A 12,664-nucleotide genomic window follows, 5' to 3' on the forward strand; every position below is an offset into this window, starting at 1 on the left:
TCGTAAATTGTGCTAATGTGAAATGTAACTTTGTAAGCCACCATTGTCAACATTTGTAGGGACGTAATTAAAAGATGGTATGACCTTGGAAGTTGTTTTGATGAGCAGAAAGGGAGGAAATCTGATTTTCAGTAGCCCTTTTCCTTTTACTGTGTAATTTGCTCTTGTCTTCCTGTGCACTCTTCAGGCCTGACAGCTGTAGGTGGTCTCGCCTTAATGGGTGGAAGTTACTTACCATCATCTGTTCCTCAAACACTTGCCCTCCTGGCTGCATTTATATCATCAGTTAATATAGCAGGTAAGCTGTATGGCAGTGATGGGATGTTGTTGTTACTTGCATGAGAGAATATGAGCTGCAGATTTGGGACTCATCACTTCTATCCAAAAGGCTTTAATTAATTGATGGGATTCAGTTCCTTTCCCTCACTGTGTTACGTTTTAATGTGGTCAGACCACGCAAATGAAACTAATGCTGAAGCTTTGTAAAAGTGTTAGCATGCTGAGGGAAGGGAAAGAGTTGACAACATAGTGGCTCCATAATTACTTTCAATTGCTGAGCGAACGACGATTGCAATTTGCTCTTTAATCAGCACTTTATTGAAATCTGTAAATTATTCAGGACCCATCTGCCTTTACCCCACACTAGGATTTATCTTGTTCCGGAGAATTGATGTCCCATGTTTCTCAGTGGGATTGGGCGGTAATAGTTTCTGCTCAAGCTCCAATATTCTTTACTAATTTTAGAGGTAATTCTAGAGTTCCTTTTCTTAAAATTACCGTTCATTTTTCAGGTGAGGGGGCTCAGGCTTTACCTCAGACCCGGCAGTAAGGTGGTCGGAACCCAAACACTCACTCTCCCCGAAAGACATGCTTGTTAGGTGAATTGGACATTCTGAATTCTCCCTCCGTGTACCCGAACAGCCGCCGGAATGTGGCGACTCGGGGCTTTTCACAGCAACTTCATTGCAGTGTTAATGTAAGCCTACTTGTGACAATAAAGATTATTATTAATGCCCCTTTTTTTCTGTGCAGAGTAGCTTGTCATGTCTCTAAGGTTTAGTGCCTCTATACAAGCCATGGGTTGATTGGAAAAACAGTATAATTGACCAAATAATTTTGTTCCCTCATGTTTGAGAGCTGTTTATTTTAAACAGCTTTCAGGTGGAAATGGATATTTTAATTTATAAACAGCGATTGATGTGTTTCATTCTTATTAATCAATTCATTCATATTATTGATTCCTTCTTATTAAGTGGGCAGCACGGTAGCACAGTGGTTAGCACTGTTGTTCCACAGCACAAGGGACCTGGGTTCAATTCCTGGCTTGGGTCACTGTCTGTGTGGAGTCTGCATGTTCTCCCCGTGTCTGCGTGGGTTTCCTCCAGGTGCTCCGGTTTCCTCCCACAAGTCCCGAAAGACGTGCTTGTTAGGTTAATTGAACATTCTGAATTCTCCCTCTGTGTCCTTGAACAGGTGCCAGAGTGTGGTGACTAGGGGATTTTCACAGTAACTTCATTGCAGTGTTAATGTAAGCCTACTTGTGACACTAATAAAGACTATTATTATACACTCTTGTTCGATCAATTTAATTTAGCTGTGTGCAGTGAAATAAAAAATCTTTGGACGTGTACCTTTTTAAATTTCAGGTGGTTTCCTTATTACCCAGAGGATGTTGGATATGTTTAAGCGTCCCACAGATCCACCTGAACACAACTATCTGTACATCCTACCAGGAGCAGCATTTGTTGGTGGCTACGGTGCCTCTCTGGCCAGTGGATACAACATAGAGCAGGTTGAGGCTACCTTCCTTTCTATTTATTTACCAATTCAGTTCACTTTTTCTGATGGAAAGACAAATGATAGAATCCCAACAGTGGAGAAGGAGGCCACCCGGCGCATTGAGTCCTCACCGACCTTCCAAAGGAGCACCCCAGCCAGGACCCCTCCCCCCGTCCTATCCCCATCAGCCCCGTAACCCCATCTAACCTTTTGGACACTATGGGGGCAATTTAAGCATACTGGAGTTATTAAGTTAAATTATTTTTGCCTTTGGGGCTGCAGCCTTCTTTCAATTTCGCACTACTTTTCTTTTTCCCACTAATTGGATTAAAAAGTTTGAAAATCTAAAGTTTAAAAAAATAAATTTAGAGTACCCAATTATTTATTTTCCAATTTAGCGTGGCCATTCCACCTACCCTGTACATTTTTTGGGGTCATGGGTTTGTGAGACCCACGTAGACTTGGGGAGAATAGGCAAACTCCACACGGTCAGTGACCCGAGGCGGGATTGAACCCGGGTCCTCGGCTCCATGGGCAGCAGTGCTGACCACTGTGCCGCCCTCAAAAGTTTTATTTTTAATGCAAATTGTGGCATGATAACCATAAAAAAATCAAACACCCTGGGGTTTAATTTCCTCTATGCGCTGTTAATGCATCTGTACAAGATTGCTTTATGTTTTTTTTTTTAAACTGTAATTAACGCATTTGTTTTAACCAGTTTATCATCTACATTAGAGGGCATGTGCAGGAATTTCACATGAATGCATTAAGCAGCGCACCACCAGAGAAAATTTAGCTCCCTCCAACGCCCTGACCCATCATTTGGTACATCTTGAAGAAATTGTTCATATTGGCTAATATTGTTGTGAATAACAATTTGATACTTTAATAAGAACATGGGGTGACAACACTGAGTAAAATAAGAAACTGAGTTTTATTTACACACACGGTATGTACACTACCCGGTAGATCCCTACCGGGTTCCTGTTCTGGTCGGTGCCTTACTGGCCAGAAATCTATACATCGGGGCAAACGGGGGAGCTCGTACTCTGCAAGGAGCATGGGGAAGATGAGCATTTCCACCCCATAGGTCCGGTATGGGATATTACAGATACACTGCCCCATTTGTTCATTTCCTTCCCTGAGAGAAGGGACAAGTTGTGCTGAAGGGGCAAGTTGATGGAATGTAATAAAGTTAAAGGGATTTAACACTTCGTAGTTGAAAACAATAACTTCTGAGTAACAATAGTTGAAAGTTAAAAATTGATCCAAAATTGCCTACAAGGCAAGCAGAGAGGGTGGCCAGACTAGTGGACTCCATTCTAGAAGTCGACAGAAAATACTCCGAGGCCCCGACCGTAGAGCTGCTGGCAGCGAGGAAGAAGTTGCAAATGGGCTTTAGCCTGCTATCCACCAGGAAAGCAAAGTACCAACTCTGCCAGACACGGGGGATCTTCTTTTTTTAAATAAGTGTTTTATTCAAGCTTTTCCAACCAACGTTTTTACATAACAAAAATAGAAGTACAAATAATAAAAAAATTAAAATAAACAAGAATTATTAAACAAAACAAGGTGGGTGTTGTCTTCCTATAAAACTTACATTATATCAACAGTCCCCCCACCCACCACGATGCTGCTGCTGCTGACAATTACTGCTCTCCTAGAAAGTCAAGGAAAGGTTGCCACCGCCGGGAGAACCCCATCAAGGACCCTCTCAAGGCGATCTTTATCCGCTCCAGGCTGAGGAACCCCGCCATATCGCTAACTCAGGTCTCCACACTCGGGGGTTTCGAGTCCCTCCACATTAACAAGGTCCGTCTCCGGGCTACCAGGAAGGCAAAGGCCAGTACCTCGGCCTCTTTCGCTTCCTGCACTCCCGGATCCTCCGACACCCCAAATATCGCTACTGTTGGACTCGCCTTCACCTGAGTGTCCAAAATCCTCGACATCACCCTCGCAAACCCCTGCCAGAATTCTTTAAGCGCCGGGCATGCCCAAAACATATGGGCATGGTTCGCCGGACTCCCTGCACATCTCGGGCACCTGTCCTCCACCCCAAAAAACGTACTCATTCTTGCCGCCGTTTTCTGCGCCCGATGCACCACCTTAAACTGAATTAATCCGAGCCTAGCACATGATGAGGAGGAGTTCACCCTGCCCAGAGCGTCGGCCCACAGGCCCTCATCCAGCTCCTCACCCAGCTCCTCCTCCCACTTGCCCTTCAACTCCTCCACTGAGGCTTCCTGCAGCTCCTGATATATGTCCGACACCTTCCCCTCCCCTACCCAGATGCCAGACACCACCCTGTCCTGGATCCTACGCGGGGGCAGCAGCGGAAATGTCCCCACCTGTTTTCTAAGAAAGTCCCGAACCTGGAGGTACCTGAACGCATTCCCCGGGGGCAGGCCAAACTTCTCCTCCAGTGCCTGCATGCTAGGGAAAGTCCCGTCTATAAACAGGTCCCCTATCCTCCTAACACCTGCCCTTTACCAGCCTTGGAAGCCCCCATCCATCCTACCTGGAGCAAATCTATGGCTATTCCGTATCGGGGTCCACACAGAGGCCCCCTCCTCCTGCCTGTGTCTCCACCACTGCCCCCAAATCCTTAGTGCCACCGCCACCACCGGACTTGAGGTGTATTGCGCCCGCCCCCCCGGGAGCTACGCTCCAAGAATGCCCTTTTAACTCGCAGGGTTTCATTCGCCCACACAAACCCCGCAACAATCCTATTCACCCGCTTAAAAAAGAACTTGGGGATGAAAATGGGGAGGCACTGACAGACGAAGAGGAACCTGGGGAGAACCGTCACCTTCACAGTCTGCACCCGCCCTGCCAGGGAAAGCGGGAGTATATCCCACCTTTTAAACTCTCCCTCCATCTGCTCCACGAGCTGGGTTAAGTTGAGCCTGTGCAGGGCATTCCAGTTCCTGGCCACTTGTGTCCCCAAGTACCGAAAGCTCCTCTCCACTGTCTTGAGCGGGAGCTCCTTCAGTCTCTCCTCCTGGCCCCTAGCGTGGACCACGAACAGCTCACTCTTCCCCACATTGAATTTATACCCCGAGAAGCTCCCAAAGTCCCTCAGGATCCGCATGACCTTCCCCATCCCCTCTAGCGGGTCCGAAATGTACAACAACAGGTCATCCGCGTAGAGAGAGACCCGGTGTCTCCCCCCCTCCCCCGCGCACCAGACCCCTCCAATCCCTTGAAGTCCTGAGCGCAATGGCCAACGGCCCAATTGCCAGGGCAAACTGCAACGGGGACAGGGGACACCCCTGCCTCATCCCCCGGTGCGGCCTGAAATACTCCGACCTTAGCCGACCCGCCTGGTCCTCCCCACTCACTCCCGGGACACAGTCCTCTATTCTGGTGGCCAGAATCTTTGCCAACAGTTTGCCGACGGGGGAACTTCTACGAACACAGAGACCAGGCTGGCCGCCTATTGGCTCACCAGCTGAGAAAACAGGCAGCCACGAGGGAAATAGCGCAGGTAAAGGATAGCAGAGGCAGACTGGTAACAGAACCAAAGGAGGTCAAACAGGTATTTGAGACGATAACAACAGAGGTTCGTCTCCCTGGACGCAGAAAAGACCTTCGACAGAGTCGAATGGAAGTACCTCCTCGAGGTACTGGAACGGTTTGGGCTAGGAGGGGGGTTCACCACCTGGGTGAGGCTCCTGTACAACGCCCCAAAGCGAGCGTCCGAACTAAAGCCACCAGGTCTGAATACTTCCAGCTACAGAGAGGGCTGCCCCTGTCCTCACTCTTGTTCACGCTAGCGATCGAACCTCTGGCGATAGCCCTGCGGGATGCAAAAAGCTGGAAGGCCATACGGAGAGGAGACCGAGAGCACAGAGTTTCATTCTATGCAGGTGACCTGCTCCTCTATGTCTCAAAGCCACAGGAGGGACTGAAGGCAATACTGCAAATCCTGAAAGAGTTTGGAACCTTTTTGGGCTACAAACATAACCTGGGCGAGACATTCCCAGTGAACCCAAAAGGGGGAGGGACAGAGCTGGAGGGGCTCCCGTTTAAAACGGCCCAGACAGAGTCCGTTACCTGGGGATCCAGATAGCCAGAGACTGGATACAGATCCACAAGTGGAACCTGACCAGCCTGGTGGAGGAGGTAAAAAGGGAAGGAACTACAAAGGTGGGGCTCACTCCCACTCTCCCTGGCGGGGTGAGTGCAGACGATCAAGATGAACGTACTGCCGGTACTCCTCTTCCTGTTTAGATCCATAACGATCTTCATCCCTGAAGCCTTTTTCCAAAATGTAGACCGGCTAATCATGGCGTTTGTGTGGGGTGGTAAGAATCCGAGAATTCCCAAGCCAACACTGCAAAGAAGGAAAATCAAAGGAGGCATTGCTTTACTGAACCTACAATACCACCACTGGGCAGCAATGGCAGAAAGAGTGAGGGGATGGGTACACGAACCCGGCACAGTGTGGGTACAGATGGAGGAGGCCTCCTGTAAAGGAACAACCCTCCGGGCCCTGGCTACAGCAGCACTCCCATCCACCTCAATAAGATACAAAACGAGCCCAGTGGCAGCGGCGACGCTGAGAACGTGGGCCCAGCTGAGACAACACTTCGGGCTGAATAAAATGTCCCCCATGGCCCCCATCTGTGGCAATCACAGATTCCCCCCCCAGCTATGCTAGATACTATCTTCAAAAGATGGAGGCGGGACGGAGGGACACTGTCGGTCGGGGACTTTTACGTAGGGCACAGACTGGCGACACTGGACAAACTGACAAAGAAGTGGAAACTAGCAAAAGGACAGGAAATGAGACACCTCCAAATAAAACACTTCCTCCGCAAAGAGACAGTAGGGGCCCCCGGGGCCCCAGAAACCACACTACTAGAGGACCTGATAGGCACAGGCAGCAAGGAGGGGGGTTATGTGGGAAAATATACGAACAGTTACTGGACAGAGCTCGAACACCACTGGACGAAACCAGACAAAAATGGGAGAACGAACTGGGGACAGAGGTAGGGTGGGGCTCTGGAGCGAAGCACTGAGCAGGGCTAACTCCACCTCCTCCTGTGCTAGGCTTGACCTAATGCAGCTCAAAGTGGCGCACAGAGTGCACCTGACCAGAACCCGAATGAGCAAGTTCTTCCCGGAGGTGGAGGATAAATGTGAATGGTGCCAAAGGGGCCCGGCCAACCACACCCACATGTTCTGGGCTTATCCCAAACTTGCTGGGTTCTGGACAGCCTTCTCCAAGGCAATGTCCAAGGTTGTGGGGGTGAGGGTGAAGCCATGTCCAATACTGGCAATCTTTCGGGTATCGGAGCAACCAGGATATGAAAATAAAAGCAAAGCACAGCTGAAGAGGGAGGGGGGAGGAAGAGACATGGGGTGTGGGGGGTGTGGCATAGACCGACCCAGAAGGCGGCGAAGTGTATACAGGACCAATTAAAAGAAAGACAAAATAGACTTTCCTGCACAACAAAGTAAATTAACACGGGTAAGAAAAGTGTGGAGTATATGCAATTGTTTATAAATATGAGAAATGCCAATAAAAAGATTTTTTTTTAAATGGATCCAAAATTGAAGTAACCTATTTAATGGTTAACTGTCAGCTTGTAAATGCTAACCTTTTAAACGTTCTCAAAACCCTTGTGCCTGACTAGCTTTTTACTCCCCTCCCCTCCATCAAGCTTGGCACACAAGGTGCTATATATTCATGCTATGTTGTTTGTATCGAGCACTATCCAGAGCTTAGTTTTAAGGAAAGGAGTACCAAGATATGGGGCGCGATTCTCCGATCTGGAGACTAAGTGCCGACGCCGGAGTGAAAACCGGAGTGTTTTACTCCGGCGTCGGAGGCCGTTCCCAGACCCCGATTCACACTCCCCCGGGGGGCTAGGAGCCAGGCCTTGCGCCGCGTAAAAGCGGCGGCGCGTAAATGACAGGGCCAGCGCCGCGTAAATGACGTCAACCGCGCATGCGTGGGATAACCGGCGCCAGCCCGCGCATGCACGGTTGACTTCCTCCCCACGGCCGCCCCGCAAGATGATGGCGGATCGATCTTGCGGGGCAGCGGAGGAAAGGAGGTCCTCCTCCAGAGAGGCCGGCGCGCCGATCGGTGGGCACCGATCGGGGGCCAGACCCCTTTTGAGCACCCCCCCCCCCCCCCCCCCCCCCCCAGTGCAGGAACCCCGCTAGCGCGCCCCCCCCCCCCCCCCAAACATTCCCGCAGTGTTCACGCCGGCAGCGACCAGGTGTGGATGGCACCGGCGTGAAGCCGTCGTTTTGGGCAGGCTGCTCGGCCCATCCGGGCCAGAGAATATCGGGAGAGCGGAGAATCGCCCCGGCGATTTTGGGGGTCCCGGGCGATTCTCTGGCCTGCGCCGCGCAGACCTCGATGGGGCCGTTCTCGCCGTTGGGGTGAATCGCGGGAGGGCGTCGGACCGGCGTCGCAGGTAAAAATGGCGCCCCAGGCGATTCTCTGAAATGGCGCGGGAGCAGAGAATCGCGCCCATGATCTCTGGCACTGGTGAAAGTGAGCACTTGTATCAATCCTAACATTTCTGCCAAGCCTAATCAAAGTTCAGGCATCCCTAGGCAAACAGGTTTGCTATTTAATAATTCTCGCTGTCATGCATAAAGGCTAATAAAATCCAAGGAGGACAAAAGTAATTATTTGTGTGGCCAACACTGAAAAGCATGTCAAGCCAGCTCATAAGTCTTCCCCCATTCCATGGCGATAAAGGAAAACCACGCCAACACATTTCTGGACAGCAATAAATAACGATGGCCCTTAAACTGCAGGAGCACTACTACACATCAAGACCATGGGACAAGTGGACCACTGTTGAAGCACTTGGGAGTTATTTTCTAGGGACATATTATTAACTCTTCCTTTATAATCACTTGGCTTACCCACAATATGCAAATAAATAAATAAATAACAACATTTAAATAATAGTCATTAAGAAATAGCTCCAAAGCTGTGTGATTCCTTCATAGTACAAGCCATTTTTGATTGGGGATGAAGCTCAGTTTTGCTGGACTTAACAGTTGGGGAAAAAAAGTGTTCAACCCTCTTTTTAACATTTCAAATTTGAAATATGTAGCTTAAAATTTTGATGCACATTAAGTTGTAGTTGAACCAACATGTTAAAATGTATTGTTACAAAGTAATAAATGTGTTGCTCTTGCAGATGATATACCTTGGTTCAGGCCTGTGCTGCGTCGGAGCATTGGCAGGACTTTCTGCACAAAAGACGTCCAGATTGGGAAATGCACTGGGTATGATTGGTGTAGCTGGTGGTCTGGCTGCCACTTTAGGTGCAGTTAAACCCTCGCCAGAGCTCCTGGGCCAGATGTCTTCTGCCATGGCAATGGGTGGAACCATAGGTGAGCAAGCAAACTTGATTAACATGGCCTCCATGGTACAGGTTAACTTGTAACATCTTCAGGATTGAATTCTTGGCAAAATGGCTTGGGGATTCTTAAATCTCAGGACTGTTCTGCATCTGCCCGTAACAGTTTGTGTCTCAATCCTCCAGAGTTTTTTTCTGATCTGTTGGTGAACGGGCTCATAAAAGTGGGAGCGTCAGTTTATGGCAGTGAAAGCATAAAGGGAATGTGCAGAGGCATAATTCCGGAGCATTTTAAGTGTTTGGATGTCGAATAAACCGGACAATATTTACACTGGTAAAAGCTCAACTTAAATATGTTGCCTAGCTAACCGATCGATCTTCTGAAAAGCCAAACGTTTAAGATCAGGGTCAATGGTTACAGGGACATGTTTACAGTTAAATGCCATGTGAAAAAGGGGGGAATCTTGAGCTTCTGTAGCTAAGTACATGCCATGCTGAACGATTCCAGTCTTAAGGTAAATAATGTGGGTTGCAAGGCAGACATTCTGGGGCTTTGCTTAATTTGTCCTTTTGAGGACAGAGTAAAATCTGGCAAACCCAATCTTCAGGTGATAAAACGGGTTGAGTAGAATCTGCGATGGACAATAAACACACATCAATGCAAGCTGTCAAACTGCTCCAACAATTTACTGCTGGTTGTCACAAAATTACTGTGTGTTCAGCTGCCCCCAGATAGTTTTGTTCCAAATTTGTGCTCCGTTGGGTAACACACTAGCCTCTGAATCACAAGGTTCTGAATTCAAATCCTACTCCAGGTTTCGAGCACTAAAAAGACCCTGAGTTGGATTTTGCACTCCCCTGTTAGTGGGTTTGGAGGGGTGGGGAACATGAAATACAGCAGGTGCACTTCTGCCATTCTCTGTCTGCCGCAACCTGTGAAATTTTATAGAGAAGGTTCTTATGTGACCACTTGAGTGTCGCATCCCACCCATGGATATATAACCCACACTAAAGGGAGGCCACCACCATGCAGGAAGCCCAGCACTTTTAGCTGCCTTGGCTGGTGTTGGCCAAAGGCGGGAGGGTTTGTGTTGGTGGGGGAGCCTAACCTCCTTTGCATGTTCCTTGGGCCCATCTGAGGCATCCATCCACCTCAATGTTATTTCTCTTTTTACCACCATCCCCTCCCCGTATCCCCCCCCCCCCCCCCAAACTTCTAGCCTCTTGATCTCAGCCCCTCCATCTTCTCTGCTCTCCCAATGACACTGTGGACACCTGGATTTAACCTGTGCTCCTCAGCATGATGGTACTATCGGCCGTCCCAGCAGGGGTCACTGCTCCCGGCTAGTGCTGCTGGGGGCTACGGGTTTTTTTCTAAATTTAGTGTACCCAATTCATTTTTACAATTAAGGGGCAATTTAGCTTGGCCTGTCCATCTACCCTGAACATCTTTCTGTTATGTGGGCGAAACCCACGCAAACCTGGGGAGAATGTGCAAACTTCACACGGACAGTGACCCAGAGCCGGGATCGAACCTGGAACCTCAGCGCCATGAGGCAGCAATAATGTCCACTGCGTCACCGTGCTGCACGGGGTGGGGGGCAACAGAGTTGCCAGCCAATTTGATTCTCTTGTAGCGTTCTAAGGTGGGACACTCTCTCGTTTCCTTTTAAAGCAATTGACGTTGCTGCCAGCACAGCTACGTGGCAGCTGTGGAGATCGTGGGCAGGCTGTCCCCTCCACCTTTTGCGAGGGGGTGGGGGGAGGGGAGGCTGACAGTTGTCAGCTGCCATCCAAGGCCCAGGATCACTGAGGGTCCCAGGCCACAGGTGAGTTATAGCAGAATGGGGGTCATGAGGGAGGGCGGGAAGGAGTTTTGGCAGCAAGGACAGGGGTTGCTCTCATTGGATTATCTCACCCCTTACTGATGCTGGGTTGCTCGATCAAGCACCGAATGCCTTTGAACAAGGGACCTGTTCGGAAACCCACACGTAACCCTGACAGGGTTTGCTTTTCAGACTGGCTGAATGATGAGTCCTCTGCCTGCCACTGGTTGAATGCATGCCGCGACGGGGTGAGGTCCTTGAGTTGTAATTAATTGTTCACTTCAGGACCTCGAAGACCATCCACAAGATCCCCTGCCCTGAATTAAAATTGGGGCATAGGCGAGAAGTTGTCTGGGGTCCCACCTGCCACTCTCCCATCTGACTAAATGCCCCACTACCACCAAACATGCCTTTGGGGAAGGCATTAAATTCTGCCCAATGAATGTGAGAGTAGGAACATGGTGGTTGAAACCACTGTTTGATCAGAAGGGATGAGGATGAACTGATACTGAAGGAGAATAAGGTCAGTGCAGGGCTGGAAATTCTCACAACAAATTTAGCCCCTGAAAGCAGAACATATTAATGGAAGCCAGACTCTATGTCGATGTTTTATTTGTAGATCAGTGACTGGCACTGAAGGGATGCCATTAAATTTTCCAGCATTAGGCAGGAAAATGTTTTACTCGTCCGAGTCTAAATAGCAAGACCGGCAATGCAATATAATTTTACAGCTACCTTGAAATTGATGGAGGAGAGATAAAGTTGTCAAACTGTTGGAAGCTGATCCTTTTTCCATGATATAGTTGATTTGTAGCATAATGAATGTGAAGAAGGCAAGAAGACGTTTTTGTACTGCTGGGGGTGACATAATGGAGACTTGAGGTACTTGTTGGCAAAATAGGGAGTAAATGTGTATTCCATTAATTAAAATGGATGAAAGATCCTGTAAAATTAAACTAATAATGTCTGTTATGGTAGGTATAGGTGAAACCTGTGCCACAGAATGTGATTTTCAAACTTTTTCTAATCAGCAGTAGAGGGTGCTGTTGGATAGAAAACATAACCACACATTTTTAGCAATATTTGCTTTGTACTTGGTATACCACAGTAACCATTATTTTATTTGCATCATCTACAGAGTCCACTACTGATAGAACAACTATTTGACATTTTACTTTTTGTATAGCAATGATGTAACACCTGAGAACTAATTGAAACAGGGGTCAGATTGGCCATGTGCAAATGAGTCAGAAATAAATGGCTGGATGCATAAGATACAAAGAAAATAAGAACAGGTGGTGGCCCTTCGAGCCTGCTCTGCCATTCATACGATCATGGCTGATCATCCAACTCAATAGCCTAATCCTGCTTTCTCCCCATAGCCTCTGATCCCATTCTCCCCAAGTGCTATGTCCAGCCGCCTCTTGAATATATTCAAAACTTCAATTCAAAACTATATGCTTCAAAGCTTTTTGTATGTTTTAAATGCAATGTGGGATCCGATAGCCGTAGCTAATTTTCTTCTATTTTTTAGTTTTAGAGTACCTAATTATTCTTTTTCCAATTAAGAGGCAATTTAGCAGGGCCAATCACCCTGCCATGCACATGTTTGGGTAGTGGGGGTGAAAGCTGATTTTCAATCCATGTGTAGTGACCAGTGAAGACAAAAATGCTCCATTAGAAGCTAGTGCTATAAGATCTTAAACTAAGATCTTGAAAGGT

The 12,664-nt window shown here is 48.2% G+C and overlaps 1 protein-coding gene across 1 annotated transcript in view; it reads left to right on the forward strand.

Moving 5' to 3' along the window:
* The window catches only part of LOC140387501 (NAD(P) transhydrogenase, mitochondrial-like), a 131,327-nt gene that overhangs the window by 79,632 nt on the left and 39,031 nt on the right, over positions 1–12,664 (forward strand). The window contains exons 12-14 of the mRNA XM_072470676.1: positions 188–298; positions 1,647–1,792; positions 8,955–9,150. Of these exons, the coding sequence (XP_072326777.1) occupies positions 188–298; positions 1,647–1,792; positions 8,955–9,150 (453 nt within the window). The remainder of the gene's footprint in view (positions 1–187; positions 299–1,646; positions 1,793–8,954; positions 9,151–12,664) is intronic.

The sequence above is a fragment of the Scyliorhinus torazame genome, chromosome 12 (genome assembly GCF_047496885.1).
Source record: "Scyliorhinus torazame isolate Kashiwa2021f chromosome 12, sScyTor2.1, whole genome shotgun sequence".
Classification (NCBI taxonomy): Eukaryota; Metazoa; Chordata; class Chondrichthyes; order Carcharhiniformes; family Scyliorhinidae; genus Scyliorhinus; species Scyliorhinus torazame.